Here is a 22,635-nt window from a genome sequence, read left to right as displayed (position 1 = left end):
ATAGATAGATAGATAGATAGATAGATAGATACATAGATAGATAGATAGATAGATAGATAGATAGATAGATAGATAGATAGATAGATAGATAGATAGATAGATAGATTATATATATATGTATTTAAAAAAGAAAACTAGTATGTTATTTCACTGATCCACTGATGAAAATGACGCTTTGATCCTCTTTTTTCTAGAACTGCTTCATGTAACAAAGTGGGTACAGAAAGAATGAATGACTCTGTGTCATTCTGTTTTCATATTATTTGTTTAGTTTTTTTGTTCTTTTGACTTCAAGATGGAACCGCGACAGTGACTGCCTTTCCAGCAGCTCGTGTATTTTATTTTTCTACTTCTTTCATTCCTTTCATCTTCCTTTCATAACTTTTCTGCTGTTAAATGTACATTTATCCACTGCGAAACTAATAAAGGTTAAACCATTTCAATCCAATCCACCAAATAGACATTTTATAAAATGAAACCTTTTTAATAAAACATTTTCGATGTCTTTTTTTTCTCAAAACGCTTGCACAAAGCACAAGGATTTCAGGTCAAAATCGGGCTACATATTTTTGGTTTTTCTTTGTTACTTGTATGTGGCGCGGTGATGATTGCAAGTACATACACGCGTCACACGCTGGACCAAATTGCTGAGTGTACAAATTGCCTTGAACAGGAACAAAAAAGGGGGGATAGGCAATGCTATTTAAAGATGGCCAGACGTGGCTATTGTGCGCAAAGACCAGAGGGCCTTCTTATTACTTATGTATGCAGCGAGACGTCTGATTTATAGCTGGGGTTAAACTACCGAGAAAGACACGTGCCTTAAAAAAAGGGCTCCCCCCCCCCGACCGCCTCATATCCACATAGTGTTGACTGATAAAGGAAAATGGTTTATAAAAGTCGTTTGCCGATAGGGCAGTGCGTTAACGGGTGTTGTCGTGCGTAAAAGTGGGCGCATGTTTTTGGACAGTCTCAACCTATTTTGATTCTATGTTGGAGATTTCCTTCAGACACTGCTCCCCCCCCCCAGCCCTCCCCAAAAGAGAGCCACAAAAGCCACGGCGCGTGTGCATGTATGGAGAGCCATCGGAGCGTAAAAAGAGGAGGGCGCTGGCGTGTGCCTCCGTCTGGGAGGGGTTGGGCGCGCACATTAATGCAATAAACCGCCAGTGCATCTGCTAAGCTATCTGCACACCCTCCAACGAAATCCACCAAAAGCGGGACTCGGGGCCCTCCCACACGCCACTCCACTGGGATCACACAGGCGTCTGATTGGCCGGGGATGCGGCAACCAGGGGGGCGAGAACAATAGCATCATTCCGCCATAAAAAGAGTGGAGCTATGCCTTCAAGACGAAAACATTTCAGCAACAGAAGGCTCCAAACAGCGGGCAGATAAAGTCCCTGATCGGTCGTCAGGTGTTCCCAGATTTCGAAGCATCCTGGATACTCGACACTGCTTTCGCATCCTCCAAGTGCCTTCTCATCGCTCCCCGCTGCCAACATGCCCAAAGGATTCCTGGTAAAAAGAAACAAGAAGTGTGCACATGTTTCCTACAGGACTCGGACAGACGAGGACGACCTCCAGGAGCCCTGTAGCCACCTCACCCGAGCTGCCTTCCCGAGTCACATCCAGCCATGCCTGCCGTCTATGTGTGGGCCGTCCAGCCCGGATCGCCCCTCGGTGTCGCCTGATCTCGCGGCAGCCAACGCGCCGGTGCCCAAAACGGAGAAGCCGGCCCAGTTCGGCAACCCCGAGACGGTGTGCCAAGTCCTGTACAGCCCGACCCGACCCATCAGCAAGGAGCACGACAGGGCGTATTTTGAACGTAGTTTCAATCTGGGCTCGCCCATTTCTGCTGAATCATTCCCGACACCTGCTTCACTCTCCGGCCTGGATCACTTCCTGTACGCCCCGGTCGACTTGAAGATCGGCACGAGCAACAGTAGCCGAAGCGGTACAACGAGCACCGGCGCCACCAGCAGCAGCAGCAGCAGCGGCAGCACCGGCAGCACCGGCAGCGGCTCGCTGCCAGCACCGAGCAATCGCGTCGCCGGGACCAAGAGACCGGCAGCCGACGGCGCGGAGCGCAAATCCAAAGCCGCTCCCAAGAAACCCAAAGCCATCCGCAAGCTCAACTTCGAGGACGAGATGACCACCTCGCCCGTGCTGGGGCTCAAAATCAAAGAGGGTCCCGTGGAAGTGAAGCCCAGGGCACAGGCGTCAGGAGCCAACAAGCCTTTGGGGGAGTTCGTGTGTCAGCTTTGCAAGGAAGCCTACGCGGACCCCTTTTCACTGGCCCAGCACAAATGCTCCCGCATCGTTCGGGTCGAGTATCGGTGCCCGGAGTGCGATAAGATGTTCAGCTGCCCCGCCAACCTCGCCTCGCACCGCCGCTGGCACAAGCCGAGAACCAGCGGCGCCCCGGCAGTTCCGCCCCACGCGACGCAGGGCACTAAACTCGAAATGGCCAAAATGGCACCCGCGGCTCTCAAAACAGCCACAGAAGAAGCCAAAGACGCGAGCGACAGAGACACCCCTAGCCCGAGTCTCTCAGAGTCCGGTTCCGACGACGGTTCGTACGACTGCCACTTCTGCGGGAAGAGGTTCAAGCGCCAAGCATACCTAAGAAAACACATCATGGGACACCAGGTGGTACAGAAGAAAGTTCTGGAGGAGAACGGATTCCTGATGGAGCAGGTGCCGCAACCTTCATCCTCGCCCGCCTCCTCCTCATCCTCGCCCCCCTCCTCCTCCTCCCCAGAGGACGCCCCGAACCAAAGTCCCCTCAATCTGAGCTCCGCGGACCGCCTGCTGTGTCCCGTGTGCGGGGAGAGTTTCACCAGCAGGGCGGGCCAGGAGCGACACCTGCGCCTCATGCACTCGTCCCAAACGTACCCGTGCAAGTACTGCCCCGCCACGCTCTACAGCTCGCCGGGACTGACCAGGCATATAAACAAGTGCCACCCTTCGGAGAACCGCCAGGTGATCCTGCTCCAAATGCCCGTGCGGCCCGCCTGCTGAACGCTGAATTTGTGCCTTTGGACAAGGAGGAAGAAGAGAACCAACAAGTCAAGGACATTTTGAGGGGGCTTAAAACTCAAGAAAAGAAAAGAAAAGAAAAAAAAACCAACAAAGAGTCGTCTGTACGGTCCAAGTGATGTCCTTTCCTCCCTTTATGCCAATCATTGATTGATTGTTGAGCGCTTCTCTTTCGATTCGGACGATATCCACACACACAGGCCTATTTTGAGACGTTCTTTTCTCAAATTAGTTTACGGAGAAGTTTAGTTTTGATTGTTAAAGGGTATTTTTTCTAGGACAGCACATGTACTCAATGATAGCTTCTAGACCTAAGAATTGTTCGGAAATCCGTCAAAGCCTTTCTTTCTTTTTCAAAAAAAAAAAAAAAAAAGGATCACTGTAGCTTTGTTTACGAAAGACAACATGATCAAGTATGTCTTAATAATGTGTGACTGCAGGATTGTCTGTTGCGTAGAGCCACAAATGCCTTTAGTCTATAGTCCGAAATAGCCTCCATCTCATCCAAATCCCGCTGTACAACTGCCTTAAAGAGTCAACATCGATTATTTTCATTTTCAACGCTGGCACATATTTTAATGCTATTATTATTACAATTGAAGATTGTTGCAATATTTTCGTTGTCATCATGTTTATTTATTTATTTATTCTAATGATTTTATGTAACTTATTGATGTGATTGTTGTGATTTTCCCCTCTTTGTGAATTGTTCTGGCAGTTTACATGTCGTTTAGCCAAATTGACAGTTTTTTTTAATTTCTTGTTTAATTTATGAGTTGTGACAAGTGTCGTGGGTCGGGTTCTAATCATCGAGATCCACAACTCTTGTGAAAAGAAGAAAACAAGAAAAACACGAAGCTCTTAACTTAGATGCAATCTTTTTTAAGGATGTTATTTTCCTAAATGTTGGCTTTTATAGCGCTTTGATTGTATGTGCATATTGTTGTTGTCTAAATAATAATAAAAATATTTTCAAAATGACGATTTTGGGTCAAGGTGGTTTCACCTTCACATGAATAATGATAACATGAAACCTTTTCATTTCACCAAAAGAAAACATTTGGAATTGAATGCAATGCTATTTTGTTTTCAAAAGGCGCGTGATTAGGAAAACGTTTTAGAATGCAGGTCACACCTGCTTCTGGCATTCTTGGAAAAGTTATCTGTAAATGACATTTTAATTCATATTTTACGTCAACTAGACATATTATACACCCAACTCTGAGCATGCAGCTCAGACTGGAAAACGTAAAACACCCACAAAAATAATGTCATATTTGTTGTAACGGGCCAGGATAACGAACACTCCGGGGCAAGGTGGGGGTCCCCGCGTCGTAAATTGCATAGTTCTTGTGGCCCACTGAGTGTTCGCCCCCCGCCCCACCCCACACACACACCTAAACGAGGGCACTTTTTGGAAACTAATTGATCGTCGTTGAAGCAATAAAGTCAAGCAGTTCACGTTTTTCATTACTTTTGAAACAGATTTATCGGGTCAAGTGACCCGCAGAAGCTGTAATTAAGCAACACCTGAGAGTTTATTGGGATCGTGACATTTTCTCCGGCTTGTGATGTACAACTTTTTATCGCGTTTTGGAAGTGATGTGGTAAGTTCTCTTTTGTAAAAAATACAAAACAAAACAAAGTTCTCTTTCGTAAAAATACAAAACAAAACAAAACAAAAATACAGCAAGCAGCAGAGTCTCTGTGAAAATTGGTCTGATGAAAAGGATAAAACCAAGGCCCACGCACTGCATCAAAATGAGTTAAAAATAATGGTTCAGGACAATTAATTAAAAATATCGTTCCCTGGTCTGTGTTTTAAATTGTTTTTCGTTTCGATCCAATAATCTAATGATTTTCTTTTCAAACATCAGCCGAGCTTCCCTCAGATTTTGAAATCCGTCATCGCCATCATTTGCGAAGGATTGCGACACATCAGAAAAGATACTTTGAAGAGTCTCTTTGTCACTTCCTCGCCAAAAAAGCGTCTGGACACTTAGTTATGACTGCATTTTTTTTCTCGAGTAAAATTAATACATTTGCGTTTTCGGCTACCACAAAAAAACGTCTGGGCAAATTAGAAACGAGTCAGAGAGCGGATTTCAACTTTTCATCATCCCCAAAAAATAAATTAAACTTCTTTGATTTTTAGAAAACCACAATTCTAGTCCCCGTCCTATAATTTACCATCTTCAAAACATTTGATCGATCATGAACGTTTCGACTGCCTCTCCATTCTTTCCGCACGCATCGTTTGTTTGTACGAAACCAACTTGTTGGCACAGTGGTAAGGAAAATGACACAAAAGCGAGGGCCTGAGTTTTTAAAATCACAAAACATGTAAGTCAAATTTGGATGACGCACCCAACTGTAAAACAATTCCCCAAACCTGCTTACCAACGGAACCATAAATATTAACAATAAACAACGTCCAAGACGAAACTGCGTCACATATTAGGTAAAAACATTTTTACAATCAATCTTAACTAATTTGCAAATGTGTTTAACATTGAATGTCGATGCCTCGTCAGTTATAAACTGAACCCCCACATCCACAGATGTCACGTATAAAATCCTAATAACTGAGAATGGCTTAGAGGAACCAGGACGTACAGCCCCCCCCCCCCTCGAAATCTCCTATCAGGCAGTGAAAATGAGGTAACATTAGGCTTCTTTCTAACACAAGTTTCAGGGCTCAAATTACGGTCAAGTGCTTTTCTGGCGTTTTTATGTGGAAAAAGGCGAGGCACGGCACCCGAAGGTGCTTGGCGCTTTTGCACCTGCACCTCCCAGTGAGGCTCCATTATGCAGGCCTCCTCTAAACGAGGCTGAGCAGCAGGGGAGACAGATGGGAGGAGGGTCAGGTTACCCCCACTGCTACTAGCCAGGCCTGGCCCGGGTCACAAAGCCCATAGTAACGCACTGGATAACACACACACGCACGCGCGCACACACACACACACGCGCACACACACACACACACACGCGCGCGCGCGAGCGCACACACAGTTACTGTACCATTATGAAGAAATCAAGGACAAAAGCCATGCCATACAATTTCAAACAGCATTTAATGAAATGTTTCAATTTTCACATCCCTAAAATAAAAGATCATTAAAACATGTGGCAAGTTGTCAAAAGACAGAATCTTTAAGCTTTTTTCCCCTTTATATCCACCTTCTTGCTCTGATACAAAATATATATTACCGGCATTTATCGATTTATATGAAGAAGGTTATCAAGCCCTCAGATTTGACACCGCGTACATACAAGAAACGCTCAAACACCTGCAATGACACAGAAATCCCTATTGCTACAAACCTTAAATGTTTATTTCAAGTGACTCGTTAGGGGAACTAAAAAACCTTGACGGTATCGGGGTTTATAAATTCTTCCTCTTCTAACCAGAAAAGAAGAAGAAACCCCTGGCCAGCTTTGAGTAGGTGCATGTTTTCATCCACCAGCAAGCAAACAAACATAGCTGGCGATGTGGGAGGAGGAGTGGAAAAGTAAGACATACGAGAACGCACCAGATGGGGATAAGCTTTGCAGCCTAGGTGGAGTCCTCAGAGGATACCTACGTGAGTGTGGGAGACACCTGGCTGCCATAGCAACCAAAGAGGTGAGAACGCCAGCCAGGCTGTTGCTCAGAGGCCTCTGAGAGTTCACCTTAGGCATGCCACGCCAAACTCAAGGTTGTGGATCATGGGAACAAGGAGGAGCCACTTGATTCCATTTGCAGGCAAAGACAAGAGGGAGAAGTGCCGCACGTATCATCAAGAAGAGCTGCCATTCCAAATCCATCTGCTGTTGTTTTTGTTGCGGGTCACAAGGGAGGGGGAAACAAAATCACACGGCTAAAGTCCCGCATCGTTCGGGTCGAGTATCGGTGCCCGGAGTGCGATAAGATGTTCAGCTGCCCCGCCAACCTCGCCTCGCACCGCCGCTGGCACAAGCCGAGAACCAGCGGCGCCCCGGCAGTTCCGCCCCACGCGACGCAGGGCACTAAACTCGAAATGGCCAAAATGGCACCCGCGGCTCTCAAAACAGCCACAGACGAAGCCAAAGACGCGAGCGACAGAGACACCCCTAGCCCGAGTCTCTCAGAGTCCGGTTCCGACGACGGTTCGTACGACTGCCACTTCTGCGGGAAGAGGTTCAAGCGCCAAGCATACCTAAGAAAACACATCATGGGACACCAGGTGGTACAGAAGAAAGTTCTGGAGGAGAACGGATTCCTGATGGAGCAGGTGCCGCAACCTTCATCCTCGCCCGCCTCCTCCTCATCCTCGCCCCCCTCCTCCTCCTCCCCAGAGGACGCCCCGAACCAAAGTCCCCTCAATCTGAGCTCCGCGGACCGCCTGCTGTGTCCCGTGTGCGGGGAGAGTTTCACCAGCAGGGCGGGCCAGGAGCGACACCTGCGCCTCATGCACTCGTCCCAAACGTACCCGTGCAAGTACTGCCCCGCCACGCTCTACAGCTCGCCGGGACTGACCAGGCATATAAACAAGTGCCACCCTTCGGAGAACCGCCAGGTGATCCTGCTCCAAATGCCCGTGCGGCCCGCCTGCTGAACGCTGAATTTGTGCCTTTGGACAAGGAGGAAGAAGAGAACCAACAAGTCAAGGACATTTTGAGGGGGCTTAAAACTCAAGAAAAGAAAAGAAAAGAAAAAAAAAACAACAAAGAGTCGTCTGTACGGTCCAAGTGATGTCCTTTCCTCCCTTTATGCCAATCATTGATTGATTGTTGAGCGCTTCTCTTTCGATTCGGACGATATCCACACACACAGGCCTATTTTGAGACGTTCTTTTCTCAAATTAGTTTACGGAGAAGTTTAGTTTTGATTGTTAAAGGGTATTTTTTCTAGGACAGCACATGTACTCAATGATAGCTTCTAGACCTAAGAATTGTTCGGAAATCCGTCAAAGCCTTTCTTTCTTTTTCAAAAAAAAAAAAAAAAAAGGATCACTGTAGCTTTGTTTACGAAAGACAACATGATCAAGTATGTCTTAATAATGTGTGACTGCAGGATTGTCTGTTGCGTAGAGCCACAAATGCCTTTAGTCTATAGTCCGAAATAGCCTCCATCTCATCCAAATCCCGCTGTACAACTGCCTTAAAGAGTCAACATCGATTATTTTCATTTTCAACGCTGGCACATATTTTAATGCTATTATTATTACAATTGAAGATTGTTGCAATATTTTCGTTGTCATCATGTTTATTTATTTATTTATTCTAATGATTTTATGTAACTTATTGATGTGATTGTTGTGATTTTCCCCTCTTTGTGAATTGTTCTGGCAGTTTACATGTCGTTTAGCCAAATTGACAGTTTTTTTTAATTTCTTGTTTAATTTATGAGTTGTGACAAGTGTCGTGGGTCGGGTTCTAATCATCGAGATCCACAACTCTTGTGAAAAGAAGAAAACAAGAAAAACACGAAGCTCTTAACTTAGATGCAATCTTTTTTAAGGATGTTATTTTCCTAAATGTTGGCTTTTATAGCGCTTTGATTGTATGTGCATATTGTTGTTGTCTAAATAATAATAAAAATATTTTCAAAATGACGATTTTGGGTCAAGGTGGTTTCACCTTCACATGAATAATGATAACATGAAACCTTTTCATTTCACCAAAAGAAAACATTTGGAATTGAATGCAATGCTATTTTGTTTTCAAAAGGCGCGTGATTAGGAAAACGTTTTAGAATGCAGGTCACACCTGCTTCTGGCATTCTTGGAAAAGTTATCTGTAAATGACATTTTAATTCATATTTTACGTCAACTAGACATATTATACACACAACTCTGAGCATGCAGCTCAGACTGGAAAACGTAAAACACCCACAAAAATAATGTCATATTTGTTGTAACGGGCCAGGATAACGAACACTCCGGGGCAAGGTGGGGGTCCCCGCGTCGTAAATTGCATAGTTCTTGTGGCCCACTGAGTGTTCGCCCCCCGCCCCACCCCACACACACACCTAAACGAGGGCACTTTTTGGAAACTAATTGATCGTCGTTGAAGCAATAAAGTCAAGCAGTTCACGTTTTTCATTACTTTTGAAACAGATTTATCGGGTCAAGTGACCCGCAGAAGCTGTAATTAAGCAACACCTGAGAGTTTATTGGGATCGTGACATTTTCTCCGGCTTGTGATGTACAACTTTTTATCGCGTTTTGGAAGTGATGTGGTAAGTTCTCTTTTGTAAAAAATACAAAACAAAACAAAGTTCTCTTTCGTAAAAATACAAAACAAAACAAAACAAAAATACAGCAAGCAGCAGAGTCTCTGTGAAAATTGGTCTGATGAAAAGGATAAAACCAAGGCCCACGCACTGCATCAAAATGAGTTAAAAATAATGGTTCAGGACAATTAATTAAAAATATCGTTCCCTGGTCTGTGTTTTAAATTGTTTTTCGTTTCGATCCAATAATCTAATGATTTTCTTTTCAAACATCAGCCGAGCTTCCCTCAGATTTTGAAATCCGTCATCGCCATCATTTGCGAAGGATTGCGACACATCAGAAAAGATACTTTGAAGAGTCTCTTTGTCACTTCCTCGCCAAAAAAGCGTCTGGACACTTAGTTATGACTGCATTTTTTTTCTCGAGTAAAATTAATACATTTGCGTTTTCGGCTACCACAAAAAACGTCTGGGCAAATTAGAAACGAGTCAGAGAGCGGATTTCAACTTTTCATCATCCCCAAAAAATAAATTAAACTTCTTTGATTTTTAGAAAACCACAATTCTAGTCCCCGTCCTATAATTTACCATCTTCAAAACATTTGATCGATCATGAACGTTTCGACTGCCTCTCCATTCTTTCCGCACGCATCGTTTGTTTGTACGAAACCAACTTGTCGGCACAGTGGTAAGGAAAATGACACAAAAGCGAGGGCCTGAGTTTTTAAAATCACAAAACATGTAAGTCAAATTTGGATGACGCACCCAACTGTAAAACAATTCCCCAAACCTGCTTACCAACGGAACCATAAATATTAACAATAAACAACGTCCAAGGCGAAACTGCGTCACATATTAGGTAAAAACATTTTTACAATCAATCTTAACTAATTTGCAAATGTGTTTAACATTGAATGTCGATGCCTCGTCAGTTATAAACTGAACCCCCACATCCACAGATGTCACGTATAAAATCCTAATAACTGAGAATGGCTTAGAGGAACCAGGACGTACAGCCCCCCCCCCCCTCGAAATCTCCTATCAGGCAGTGAAAATGAGGTAACATTAGGCTTCTTTCTAACACAAGTTTCAGGGCTCAAATTACGGTCAAGTGCTTTTCTGGCGTTTTTATGTGGAAAAAGGCGAGGCACGGCACCCGAAGGTGCTTGGCGCTTTTGCACCTGCACCTCCCAGTGAGGCTCCATTATGCAGGCCTCCTCTAAACGAGGCTGAGCAGCAGGGGAGACAGATGGGAGGAGGGTCAGGTTACCCCCACTGCTACTAGCCAGGCCTGGCCCGGGTCACAAAGCCCATAGTAACGCACTGGATAACACACACACACGCACGCGCGCACACACACACACACGCGCACACACACACACACACACACACACACACACGCTCACACACACGCGCGCGCGCGAGCGCACACACAGTTACTGTACCATTATGAAGAAATCAAGGACAAAAGCCATGCCATACAATTTCAAACAGCATTTAATGAAATGTTTCAATTTTCACATCCCTAAAATAAAAGATCATTAAAACATGTGGCAAGTTGTCAAAAGACAGAATCTTTAAGCTTTTTTCCCCTTTATATCCACCTTCTTGCTCTGATACAAAATATATATTACCGGCATTTATCGATTTATATGAAGAAGGTTATCAAGCTCTCAGATTTGACACCGCGTACATACAAGAAACGCTCAAACACCTGCAATGACACAGAAATCCCTATTGCTACAAACCTTAAATGTTTATTTCAAGTGACTCGTTAGGGGAACTAAAAAACCTTGACGGTATCGGGGTTTATAAATTCTTCCTCTTCTAACCAGAAAAGAAGAAGAAACCCCTGGCCAGCTTTGAGTAGGTGCATGTTTTCATCCACCAGCAAGCAAACAAACATAGCTGGCGATGTGGGAGGAGGAGTGGAAAAGTAAGACATACGAGAACGCACCAGATGGGGATAAGCTTTGCAGCCTAGGTGGAGTCCTCAGAGGATACCTACGTGAGTGTGGGAGACACCTGGCTGCCATAGCAACCAAAGAGGTGAGAACGCCAGCCAGGCTGTTGCTCAGAGGCCTCTGAGAGTTCACCTTAGGCATGCCACGCCAAACTCAAGGTTGTGGATCATGGGAACAAGGAGGAGCCACTTGATTCCATTTGCAGGCAAAGACAAGAGGGAGAAGTGCCGCACGTATAATCAAGAAGAGCTGCCATTCCAAATCCATCTGCTGTTGTTTTTGTTGCGGGTCACAAGGGAGGGGGAAACAAAATCACACGGCTAAAGGAGACGAGTCAAAGGGTGCCCATGTTTTGTTTCAAACGGCTATGGGATAACATCAGAGTGGACGGTCACTCCACAGGCAGCGTGAGGAGCGGTCTCACGTACACACATTCATCCGCTGTATGAAATAAAGAACTATCGGCTAAAAAAACAACAGTAGAAATAATTAATCAAAGAGGACTTTCTATTTATATCAAAGAAAAATGTACAAGAAAATAAAATGTCAAGCAATATACGCCCCAGAGCAGTCAATGCTAGTTGATCCAAGAGACAAGGAAAAAAAATCAATTGCTTGAATGTTGGAATGTCGATGCCACAGGACAGGATAACAAATGGAGGAGGAAAGAGACAGCAGGAACTTATTCAATTACCGGACACGAGCCCATGTTAACAACATCACAATGCAATTACAAACGCAGTCTTTTCTCATTCCAGCAGAGTTGCATAAATCAAATCATGGCACAATCTATTTGAATCTGTTTAAAAAAAGAAACCTTAGAGTGATAAAAAAAAGAAAGAAGAATCCAACAACTTTCAGTTCCACTCAAGTTAGAAAGATGTCACCGATTGTCCACTTGAAAAACAGCAAGTGCAGCTGCAGCTGCAGCAAGGACGGCTTCCAAACTTGTGTTGGGGGCTCACTACAATCAAGTAGCACCATTTAACACAAAAGAAGATGGGCGAAAGGTAGATTAAGGTTTTTAAAGGGAAGTCAGTATTTGGTAACTTGTAGTCACCGTAAAGGAGTAAAAGGTAAAAAAGTCTCCTGTTTTCTAAAAAAATTGGTTTCCTCAAATGCATTAGAGGACACAAGTGGGAAAAAAATGACACTGTTTACCGTCAAAGTGGCTGAAACAGCTTCGGGCTAATGTTCTGCTTAAAGAGGAAACATCACAACAAAGTGAGTGATTGCCACTTAGATTCAAAATTGCATTGCCCTCCAGTTACGGATTCATTTGCTACGAGTCAACAAAACAACAACAAAACCATGACACGGTTTCTTGCGGTCAGAGCTTCCAGACTGCTTTTTTCAGCTCAATTGCACGATTTGCTTATTGCGCTAGCTGATCGGCGGAGTCTTCCTGAGACTCGGTTCCTGGCGGCCTGGGGCGTGTTGGGGGAAACCTGGTCAACAGTGTTTGCCGACATTGTAGCGGCGGAGGCGACGGAGGAGGAATAGGCGGAGACTTCAGTGTTTGTGCTGCTGGAGTGGGAACCTGCAAGTGACATGTTTGCAAGGCAGAGTGCGTAAAAAAAAAAACAGTTGGCAAAGCAACACAAATATGGAGGCAGCGGTGTGATTCATCAGCATATCTCAGAGGGCTTTTTTTCATGCATGCTTGGTTGTTCATTTTTTTCTACCGTCATTACTTCTGCAATTCCAAATTTAGATATGTGCCATCAATAAAGAGTACTGAGGTCTACTGGGGGATTGCGGTGGAGTTAGGAGCAATAGGAAGAGAGAATATGCCGCTATTGTTCTAACAAAGTAAACTAGAATTCCTAAATTACCATTTCACCTGTTTCTTCAAAAATTATTACCAAAACAAATGCATTTAAAAGAAATCTCAATAGATGGTGTCAAAAATTAATTCGACAAGGATGAAAACGATAATAACAGTTATTTATCAACACAAAATATCGTTTCACGTCTGGTAATTTCCCAAACACTTTCATTTTGATTTCATAAACGTTTAATTTTATTTAGTTTGAGCTATTTTGCTAGTCTTCTTAAGCTATAATAATATTGGTCGCATATGTAGAACTGTCGCAGCTTGGAATTGAAGCGGATATGTGGGACAGGAGATGTGAGCCAATCTCTTTCATCAATGGATGCTACAGCTTCATCTTTGCTTTCAACATTTAGCTTATAGCAGATGTGCACATTACACCATGACGTCCCAGATCCACTGGTGAAAAGGACACTTTGATTCTCTCCTCTTTTATCTAGACCTGCTTCATATACAGGGTACCGAAAATGGTTAAGATTGAATGACTGTCTTTGTGTTGTCATATTTTGTTTTTGTTCCTTTGACTTCAAAATGGCGCCGCAAGAGTGGTTGCCTTTACAGCAACTCCTCTATTTTGTTTTCTACTTCATTTCCTTTCTTCTTCCTTTCCATAACTTTGCTGCTGTGAAATGTACATTTCTCCATTGCTAGACTAATAAAGGCTCGTCCAATCATAACATGTTTTTCTTATCACACAGTTTTTGCAAGCACAGCATTGGGGATACAATTTTCATGTGACATCAGATCAAGGTGACTTTGATGATCAGCTTTCACATGTACATTTGAAGGCCTTTGGAGGTTCTACTGTAAACCATTTTACATGTTTATATGTTGAGGAAATCATAGCTTGTGGAAAAAAAGAAACTGTCTTCTAGAATGGAAAGATGCTGAAGTGATAAGAAAAGGAAGAATCGATTGTTGAGACAGCAAAGGGGTGCGGCGGGATACATCAAGGTCTTTTTGTGGTTTGTCCTCAAAAGCCGCACATCAAGAATTATGGAAGCGGCAGGGAGGTGGTCATGACATGTTGGCGAGGACAATCAAAAGTTGTGAGCGACGGCCTGACTTCCTCAGTCAACCTGGAGCCCCCTGCCCGCCTTTTACCCCATGACGCAAGTTTAAACAACTCCTCGGCTTTGTTGGGAAAGCATCTGGTTGCCTATTTCCTTTCTTCATTCTTTTATTTGCTGCCATTTTTTTTCAAGAGTATCTCGAGTTGCAGCAGCTAAAAGGACTGGCAGATGGCTGGAGTAACAGACACTCGGCAGCACAGTGGAAACCAGCAGCATCCAGAGGCCGGGGCTTTGGATAAAACAGTGGGTGTGAGAGGGGAGGTGTGTGTGGAGGCTGGGGGGTGTCCAAACATTTGCCAATCTGCATATGAATATGAAAAACAGAGGATGGGTTCAGATAAACATGGGGGCTGGCCTTAGGGGCAGTTCATATCCTACATTCCTATATTCTTCTACACTAATTCCAACAGTAAACACTCATTATTTGCTAAAATTGAATCCAGCACAAAGGCAAATGATAGACAGGAAGAAGTTTCATTAGTTCTTGATTGCGGTGCAGTTCACCCACTTAGCCTTCCCTATCCATTAAGTGGCCCATTAAAAAAATACCGCTCCAACCAGGAGTATGTCTCACAACGTGCTGCTTATGTACTGCGGTTGACTGTGTGGCCTTATTTAATAACAATGAATTTTCATGTTAAAAAAGTGAGTCATTGTTGTTGTCATTGAGAGCATGCGATTGCTGACCGCTTCAGGTGGAAACAGCGGCGGGATATCACAGAGGGGACGGCAAAAGAAGAAGAAAAAAAAAAGGGGTCACTTGGTATCCCACCGGTGCCCTCGATGGCAGTTCAAACAAGGCTTTCTATGACAAAGACGTCTTCCAGTGTGGCAGGTGTTGGTCTCAGAGTCTGCCTCAGGCAAACAGGCACACTTGAACAGGAGGAAATTCAGGGGGAGGGGAGGCGGGTTTAAAAGAAAAAAGAAAAGCGTTTGCAGAGAAAAGAGATAAAAGGAGCTCGGCATGCTGAAGCAAAGTCCAGTAGTGTAGCCGTATTGTTCATGCTGCTACTTAGTCAGGTACTAATTGTCGCCACCGCTCTCAATTACCAGCCTGGCCTCAAAAGGAGGACACCCAGCGAACAAACAGCCTATTTTTTTGCCGTCCCCTTTCCTTTGTGAGTGTGATCAGTAAATACAGATTGGTTAGCGGCGGTGGGAAAAATGAAAAGGGGGAACGTTGAGGTTGAGTTACAACAGCCAGAATGCATGAACGAGCAAAGGGTGAGATGTGGCTCTGGCCTGGGTGCTTACCTTCGTCACTTACAGTATTTGGACCTTTAAGATACATTTAATCTAAAAAGGGAAAGAGAGTAGAGAGTCACGTGAGACAGCAGTGGACAGACACACAAACACCATGGCACAGTGAACACAACACAGCGCTGCTCAAAAGATGGTTGGACAGCATGTTTGGTTAGTTGTCATTGGGAAGGTTAACCGAGTAGCTTTCTTTTCCTCCGGTGAGATTTTAAGAACCACAAGGTCCATTGGATCAATACAGTGACATTTGCAACTCAAACTCAACCGTGAGGCATGTCCAAAGTATGAACAGTGGCCAGTTCACAGGGGAGCAACGCTCCTCAAGACAAGACAATGTCTCCAGGCGTGTGAAGCCATCTCAGACCAGGGATTTGCACTCGCTTCACTCACTGCTGACATTATTGAAAAACGATGATGAATGAGGAAAAAAAAACAAAAACAAAGTGCACAATGGATGTAATGTGGATTAACTAACTCATGCAAGAAACCATAAAGCTATTTTCAAATTTCAGATTTGGGAGTTGAAGAACTGTGGAGGTCGTTGACCCATCATGATGGCACTAAAGCGAAGAAGGAGGCGGGGCTACGGAAGGCAATGTGAAAACCTCCACAGTGAAACAACGATTCACTCCAGGGGCACTTAGCATGCAGCATATGCATTTTCAGTGGACCCCTGCTAAGGGTTATGGCTAAATCATGCTGTACTCCCAGGATGACCTAAACAAACACACAGATGTTAGTGGGCTGCGGCTGGGCATCATGCTGAGTGTGGAGGAGGCAAAGCAAGAGTCTTACAGTGCACTTTGGCCCAAGGGTATTCCATGTCCCAAACCATTCCCGGCCAACGCCTGCACGCTGTCATGAGGCATGGATGACATGTTAGTGGCAGCAATGGAAAGCAGACCAGCACGGAGTGAGGCACAGACACACAGACGGACACGCATGCATGCACGCACACACACTAACAGGAAGACACACAGACACACACCGACAAGAGAGAAACACAGATACACACGCACGACAGGAGACAAAAATAGTTGACGGGCCTGCAAAAGTTAGCCTTGAGTGACATCTGTCTGTCTGTCCAGACACACACGCACATACATACACACACACACACACACACACACACACACACACACACACACACACACACACACACACACACACACACACACACACACACACACACACACACACACACACACACACACACACACACAGTGGGACCTCGGTTTACGAACCCCTTGGCTTACGAAGTTTTCGGTTTACGGACGTTACATTTATGAAAATTTTACCTTGCCATACGAACTATTTTTCGGGATACACACGGAGCTGCCACAATGAGTGATGTGTCGTTCGTGAATGAGCCCGTTCTCCAAACAAGGAAATGGCAGCTGCCTTTTTTTGTCCACTATTACCCCCCCGGGGGGTGGGGTTACAGACAGAGAGAGTGAGGCCGTTCTCCAAAAAACAAAATGGCGTCTTCGGTTAAAGCCACGTGATTGGTCAAGAACACAGCAGTGGGGGGGGGGGGGGCTTAAACATTAAAGAGACAGGCAGACAGAGAGAGAAAACACACACAGGAAAGGGAGAAGACAGAGCTTGAAACAAAAAAAAAAGAAAAGATGAAAAAGAAAAAATGGTGAGAAAATGGATAGAAAACTGTGAAATTTGGACCCATTTCAACTTTGATAGTTCAAAAGCAGAGTGTAGACTGGAAGGTTAAATATCCCATCAATCAGGCTCCACAAATAACCTGCACAAATCATTTGTACACTTGATGCAAAAAGCTATTAACCCAGCCAAATAGATCACAATTGATGAACTAGATACAATTATCACAGAGAAAGCACCGACAAGGGATCATTCCTCAAGATGGTCAAAGAAGCCCAGGTAACTCAGCATCAAGTGTTTAATGCTGAGGAAACCGGACACTCCATTCCATCAAGCCATTAACGACCATCACAAAGGTAAATAAAATGACTTTATTACATTATTATTTAGTACAGTAGTTTATTTCTTTAATCATAATACTATAGCACATTTATTATATATAAAATAAGGTGTATTTTGTGTTTAGTTTTAAGGCTTAGAAAATTAGAAAGTAGAAAATTATGTTTTATGGGGACCTGGGAACAGATTATTCTCATTTTAATGATTTCCTATGGGAAATTAATTTTTGGGATACACACTTTTTCGCCTTACACACTCTGTCTGGGAACTAATTAAGTTTGTAAGCTAAGGTCCCACCATATATATATATATATATATATATATAAATTGGGATTCGTTAAAAATAAAAAGTTGCAAGAAGATTCAATAGCCTTGTGATATTAAAACCACTATAAAATATGGGTCTTAAAAAAAAACAAAAAAAAAAACAAGTCCAAAAAAACAAGAGCAATCAATTTGAATCCATGTGGCTCCAGAAATTGTTAGGTGGCAAAATCATTTTTAACATATAACCTGTCGCCAATTTACTCATGTAAATACAAATACCACACGTACATCACATAAAAAAAGCTGCTGGTGGAAAAGCTGCTGTCTCCTGGTTTGATATGTAACCGTTTATAAAGGTGATTTAGATTTTAGAGTAAAAAAATAGAGTCAAATGTGAACAAAAATGTGTCTATGGCGTGCTATTCCATACTATGATCCCTTCAGAATGCGCGTCAAGAGAAAAGGAGGAGAAAAGTGCAATCCTATGTATTGATTTCTGTGCAGCTGCGGATCGATCAGTGCTGATACAAATAGGAAGAACAAGATAAGGCATGCTTTTGATTCCATTCATCATGAAGTGATAAGAGTCCTGTGCTGACATCCGCGAGCTGCTGTTTGCTGGATGGATCCCTTAAGTGTTGGTGAATGATCTCATGGTGACACACACACACTATCACCAACACCACGAGCCATTTAACACGGCTGCTTATATTCATGGGTAAGACATTGCAGCAAGTGGGTTGAAGTCAGTGGAGAGCCAGGCCTGTTTTTTGATATTTAAGAGCAAAGGTGGAGGAATAGGAAATGTGCAAATGGTGAGTACAGGCAAGTGCGTTTCTCCTGCTGTGATCAATTTGGACAAGAGGCAAAAACTAAAAAAAAAAAAAAAATAATAATAATAATGACGATAAGGAAGTACTGTACAGTAACGGGAATTTTTTGGATGGAGAAAAAAAGAGAACAAAATGAGGAGACCGAAATAAAGGAAGGGCATTATGTGTTAATTTCTCACCTGTCCCACTTGTTGGGTAGCCAGGGGAGGGAGAGAACACCTGCGAGGCAAAGTCTTCAAATGTCATGACCTCTCTGTGATTCTGGACAATAGCTTCCAGGTAGAGTGCCCTTTCTTCATAGCTGGGTAACCATCATTAAGGAATATACAATTGGAATGGAAAACAAATACAGAAATATCATCCCTCCCTCCCTGCCTCCCTCCCTCCTTCCCTCTATCCCTCCCTCCATCCATCAATCCGCTTATCCTAACAAGGGTTGAGGGAGAGGCGAACAACCATCCACGACCACACAATTTTGAGTGTTCAATCAGTCTGCCATGCATGTTTCTTGGAATGTGGGAGGAAACTGGAGTACCTGGAGAAAACCCAAACAGGCCAGTGGAGAATATGCAAATTCCACCATGGGTGGGCTGAGCTGGAATTGAACCCTGCACCTCTGCAGTTATGCAAACTACTCGACCACCTTGTCGCAAATGTAAAATCGTCATATGTGCTCCCCCAATCCAAAAGCATTTGTGGCAGCCTGATGGGACACTCTACATTGTCTTTGTGTGATTGTGAGGGTGAATGGTTGTTCGTCTATGTGTGCCTTGCAATTGTGCACAACCGTTACTGCCCAAGACAGCCGGGATAGGCCCCAGTACGCCCGCAACCCTTGTGATTAGAAAATGGAAGTGATCGATGGGTGCCTTAAGATGGCTTCTCAACTCACTTCAACATAGTTCTTCGACACCACCACAGAAAAAACTAAGAGACCAGGCAAAGCTTTGGCCTGAGGATAAAAATAGTGAATCTGTGATCTTTCCAGTGAATAACAGAGGAAATGTTTTGAAAAAAAGACCAGTAAATAGGTGTAATCTGCAAATGACAAGTAAGCGAGAAGTCTGAGCATACATTTTTGTAGAGGCAGTTGTTACATTCATCTTCAGTTTCTCAATTACTGGTTGGTGTTCTAAAGGCACACAGAAGCATGTGCAATGATGTTCAAAATGGTAACATAAATTATTTTTCATGTTGCATTTTGAAAGGCTGCTTTTTAACTGCACATTTTATTTATTTTTCTTAACTTCTATGGATGTGCCAAGTGGGTCACAACTCGGTGACAATAGGAAAATGCGGGTCCCAGTGTGACAACAGACGAGAAATACAGCTCTAGACAATTACCCCACCCCCACACACATCCCCACCTCCAGCTGCCCTAATAGAAGTCTAGCAGCAGGCAGTATGCCTACTACTACCCTCTCTGACATGCTGCTTGCTACTTCTGTGCTATCAGAGGGAAAATTGAAGCCATTTGAAATTCAGAGTGACAAGCAACGACTGGGGTCTGGGCAGGGAGTTAGCAAGACGGATGGCTGGATTTGAAATGACGGGAACAGTCCAAATAAATAAATGGGGTCTTGAAATGGCTGCGGGTGAAGGTGGAAAACAGTCCGACAGCCATTATCATGTCATTATTGATGATGAAGTGTGCCAAATCTGTTGTGGAATGGATGTGGAATGGATGTGAATGAATGTGAAATATGCTAAAAGAAACTACTGAAGTAAAAATGTCTCTGATGGCATGATGACAGCAGGTAGTGCTCAACAATGACTGATTATTGTCGCCAGAGGCTGTTTACTATTTTGCATCCTCCACTGACTGTATGTTAACAATCACGCTTTTAGTAACAAACAGGCAGTTCAATAGCCCCTCCCTCACCCATCCTATTAGGAAAGCCCGGCGTGGGGTGGTGCTGGGCTGCAGCGAAAGCCAGGGATGAACCAGGTTGAGCAGAGATAGGTTGGACAGGGCTGAGGAGCTCCAGTCTGGGTTGTTTAGATAGGACGAGACAGTGACTGGGCGGGAGGCCTGCTGTGGGCACATGCCGCCACAGCAAGGGCCAAGGCAGCCATGACCAATGGCTTTGAGGAAACCATGGCAAAGTGAGGTTGACGGGCAGCTGAGCCGGTACACTCTAACTGCTAAGAAGGCCAAGATGCTGAGAGGGATGGACAGGCGGTGCAGAAAGACAAAAGCGAGTGTGAAAGAGGAAGTTAGGATCAAGTATGGTTCCATTTACAGTGAAATTAAAATGGTGACAATGAAAGTCGTTATAATCCAAGAAGTGTATTGATGTCCGAAATGGTTTAGCAGGACTCGTTTACATGGCACATTGAATTTTCATTAGGCAGCACGGTTAGCATCATTTGAACAGTTCTCAGGTTTTGGATTTAGGACTCACATGCAAGTACTCATTGGCTTGCACCCAGATCCGCTAAACAGACACGTCACACAAACTGAAGAGCCTAAATTGTCCAGAGGTGTGAATGTGAATATCGATGGTAATTTGTTTGTGCCCTTGATTGACATGCCTCTTCCTGAAAGCGAAATGAGGATAAGCTCGAAATTAAATCGATACATTTCAATAGTTATGGGCTGAATGACCAAACAGGTGTCTGCATTGCAGCTGTGAACAACACAAGTAAGCATGTAAAAGCACTCGTTCCCTCCTCTGCGTTATATTTGTCTTGCGGGCATAACCTGATGCACTGCTTTCTGTCACAGACTATAAACAACGTTGGACAAAGAGTGGGGCATCCCAGGCACTGCTGCCATGGTAACCTGGGTCACAGCTCTGCATGGTGGGTCATTTGGATGGTTTTACAGATGACAAAAGGAGAGAAATTATGTTTGGAAAAGAGTGCACAATTGTGTCCATTTCGGCGATAAGTGGAAGACAAACATGCGTGAAGGAAGGAGTAAATGAAAAGAAATGAGAGAAGTTGAGAGTTTAGCCGACAAATGATGGGGAAGAAAAATGAGGAGAAAGACGGAGAACCTCAACACGTAGTGGGTCAACAGAGCCATATGGCCACCCATTATCAGAGATGCAGATGACTGCAGCCCTGTTATTGAGATTCTTAAAGCAAATATTGACTCCAGCTGGAGCAGGCGCTCTTCTGACACATGCCTCTTTTCCACTACTTAGTTCTGCGGCCCTCCATCTGAGTGAGACAAATGGATACGAGTGGGTGAAGAAATTTGATGAATAAAATGAGAATACAGCAGTACATGACATGGGTAAGAAAAACGGAGAGAGGATGACTCATAAAAAGGTGTTTTCCAGAAGAGTGAACACACCAGTCATCATCGGTTCATTTAAGTAAATGCACAATGCTGTCTGTGGGTAAAAAAAAATTGTGGCACAGAAATCAGGCTTGATGCACTGTGAGCGGTAATCTTACCTTCTTTTGTTCTCGCTCTCTCTCTCTATCTCTCGCTCTGTCTCTTTCTCTGTCTCTGTCTCTCTCTTTCTCTGTTTGTCTCTTTCTCTGTCTAGCTCTCTCTGTCTGACTCTCTCTCTCTTTCTCTTTCTCCCTCTCATACACACACTCACAAACACTTAGACACTCATACTTGCATGCTGCAGCCTCTTTCTGTTTATCTCTAATTAGTAAGCCAGGGGTACAGCTTGTTCCCCTGCATATGCACACCCGCTGCTACCTCCATGATGTAACTAGGGGCAATCAATCCCGGGACATATCCAGAACAGCAATCTAAAGATTATATCCATGTCAGGAGCACAGAGTTCGTAGTCAGTGACCCTTGCAGGAAACCATCAACCTCTACAACTGCTGTAGAATAAAAAGAATACCAGTACACCATTTTGGGGCTATAAAAGTTCGTCGGGAATTTTCTTAGTTGTAAGCACTCAACAATAAATATAAAAATGAAGGCTAAGTTTGTATTGTTCACAGATTTGAGAACATTTACAGCAGATATCTGCTCATCATGAATATTAATTCAAGAACAATAGAAATACAGTATAATAAAATCAGGTGGGAGTGATGACAACATAATGTCAGCAAAATGCCAATTCCGTCAGCCCATTATCATACCAGTTGATGACAAAAGAGTCAGCGTAACCCACAATGACTGAATGTTTTCAGCAGCCAGCATGGAACTGCAACTTTCCTAACGGTATGAACAGATTCTGTAAACAAGTCCAAATTCAGGATAATAAAGGCCCTCACAGCCTACAGCATA

At 43.9% G+C, this 22,635-nt stretch overlaps 3 protein-coding genes across 8 annotated transcripts in view; 2 read left to right on the top strand and 1 right to left on the bottom strand.

Annotated features, from left to right (window-relative positions):
• The first annotated feature begins 1,100 nt into the window (after window positions 1-1,100).
• On the top strand, window positions 1,101-3,982 carry insm1b (insulinoma-associated 1b). The gene has a single exon (XM_089005086.1). The coding sequence runs from the start codon at window positions 1,504-1,506 to the stop codon at window positions 3,022-3,024; it is 1,521 nt and encodes a 506-aa protein (XP_088861212.1). The 5' UTR covers window positions 1,101-1,503; the 3' UTR covers window positions 3,025-3,982.
• A 2,971-nt stretch (window positions 3,983-6,953) lies between these two features.
• Window positions 6,954-8,577, top strand: LOC148893781 (insulinoma-associated protein 1a-like). Its single transcript, XM_089004941.1, has one exon. It carries the CDS (start codon window positions 6,954-6,956, stop codon window positions 7,617-7,619), a length of 666 nt encoding a protein of 221 aa, XP_088861067.1. The 3' UTR covers window positions 7,620-8,577.
• Window positions 8,578-11,360: 2,783 nt separating this feature from the next.
• The window catches only part of ralgapa2 (Ral GTPase activating protein catalytic subunit alpha 2), a 112,030-nt gene continuing 100,755 nt past the window's right edge, over window positions 11,361-22,635 (bottom strand). For 3 of the 6 annotated variants that reach the window (XM_089003851.1, XM_089003847.1, XM_089003849.1), the window contains 2 exons: window positions 18,605-18,726; window positions 11,361-12,742 (listed from right to left, as the gene is read on the bottom strand). In XM_089003851.1, the coding sequence (XP_088859977.1) occupies window positions 12,561-12,742; window positions 18,605-18,726 (304 nt within the window). In that variant the 3' untranslated portion in view covers window positions 11,361-12,560. Of the gene's footprint in view, window positions 12,743-15,363; window positions 15,406-16,164; window positions 16,225-18,604; window positions 18,727-22,635 lie in introns of all 6 variants that reach the window. The other 3 variants (XM_089003848.1, XM_089003852.1, XM_089003850.1) reach the window with 3 other exon arrangements.

The sequence above is a fragment of the Hippocampus bargibanti genome, linkage group LG09 (assembly GCF_051943395.1).
Source record: "Hippocampus bargibanti isolate YZ-2025 linkage group LG09, ASM5194339v1, whole genome shotgun sequence".
NCBI classification, from domain to species: domain Eukaryota; kingdom Metazoa; phylum Chordata; class Actinopteri; order Syngnathiformes; family Syngnathidae; genus Hippocampus; species Hippocampus bargibanti.
The sequence above is the reverse complement of the archived record's forward strand: the minus strand, read 5'-3'. Positions and strand labels throughout refer to the sequence as shown.

What these genes read in the sequence shown, in the direction of transcription:
- LOC148893781 (XM_089004941.1), top strand. Translation starts at nt 6,954, where the DNA reads ATGTTCAGCTGCCCCGCCAACCTCGCCTCGCACCGCCGCTGGCACAAG.
- insm1b (XM_089005086.1), top strand. Translation starts at nt 1,504, where the DNA reads ATGCCCAAAGGATTCCTGGTAAAAAGAAACAAGAAGTGTGCACATGTT.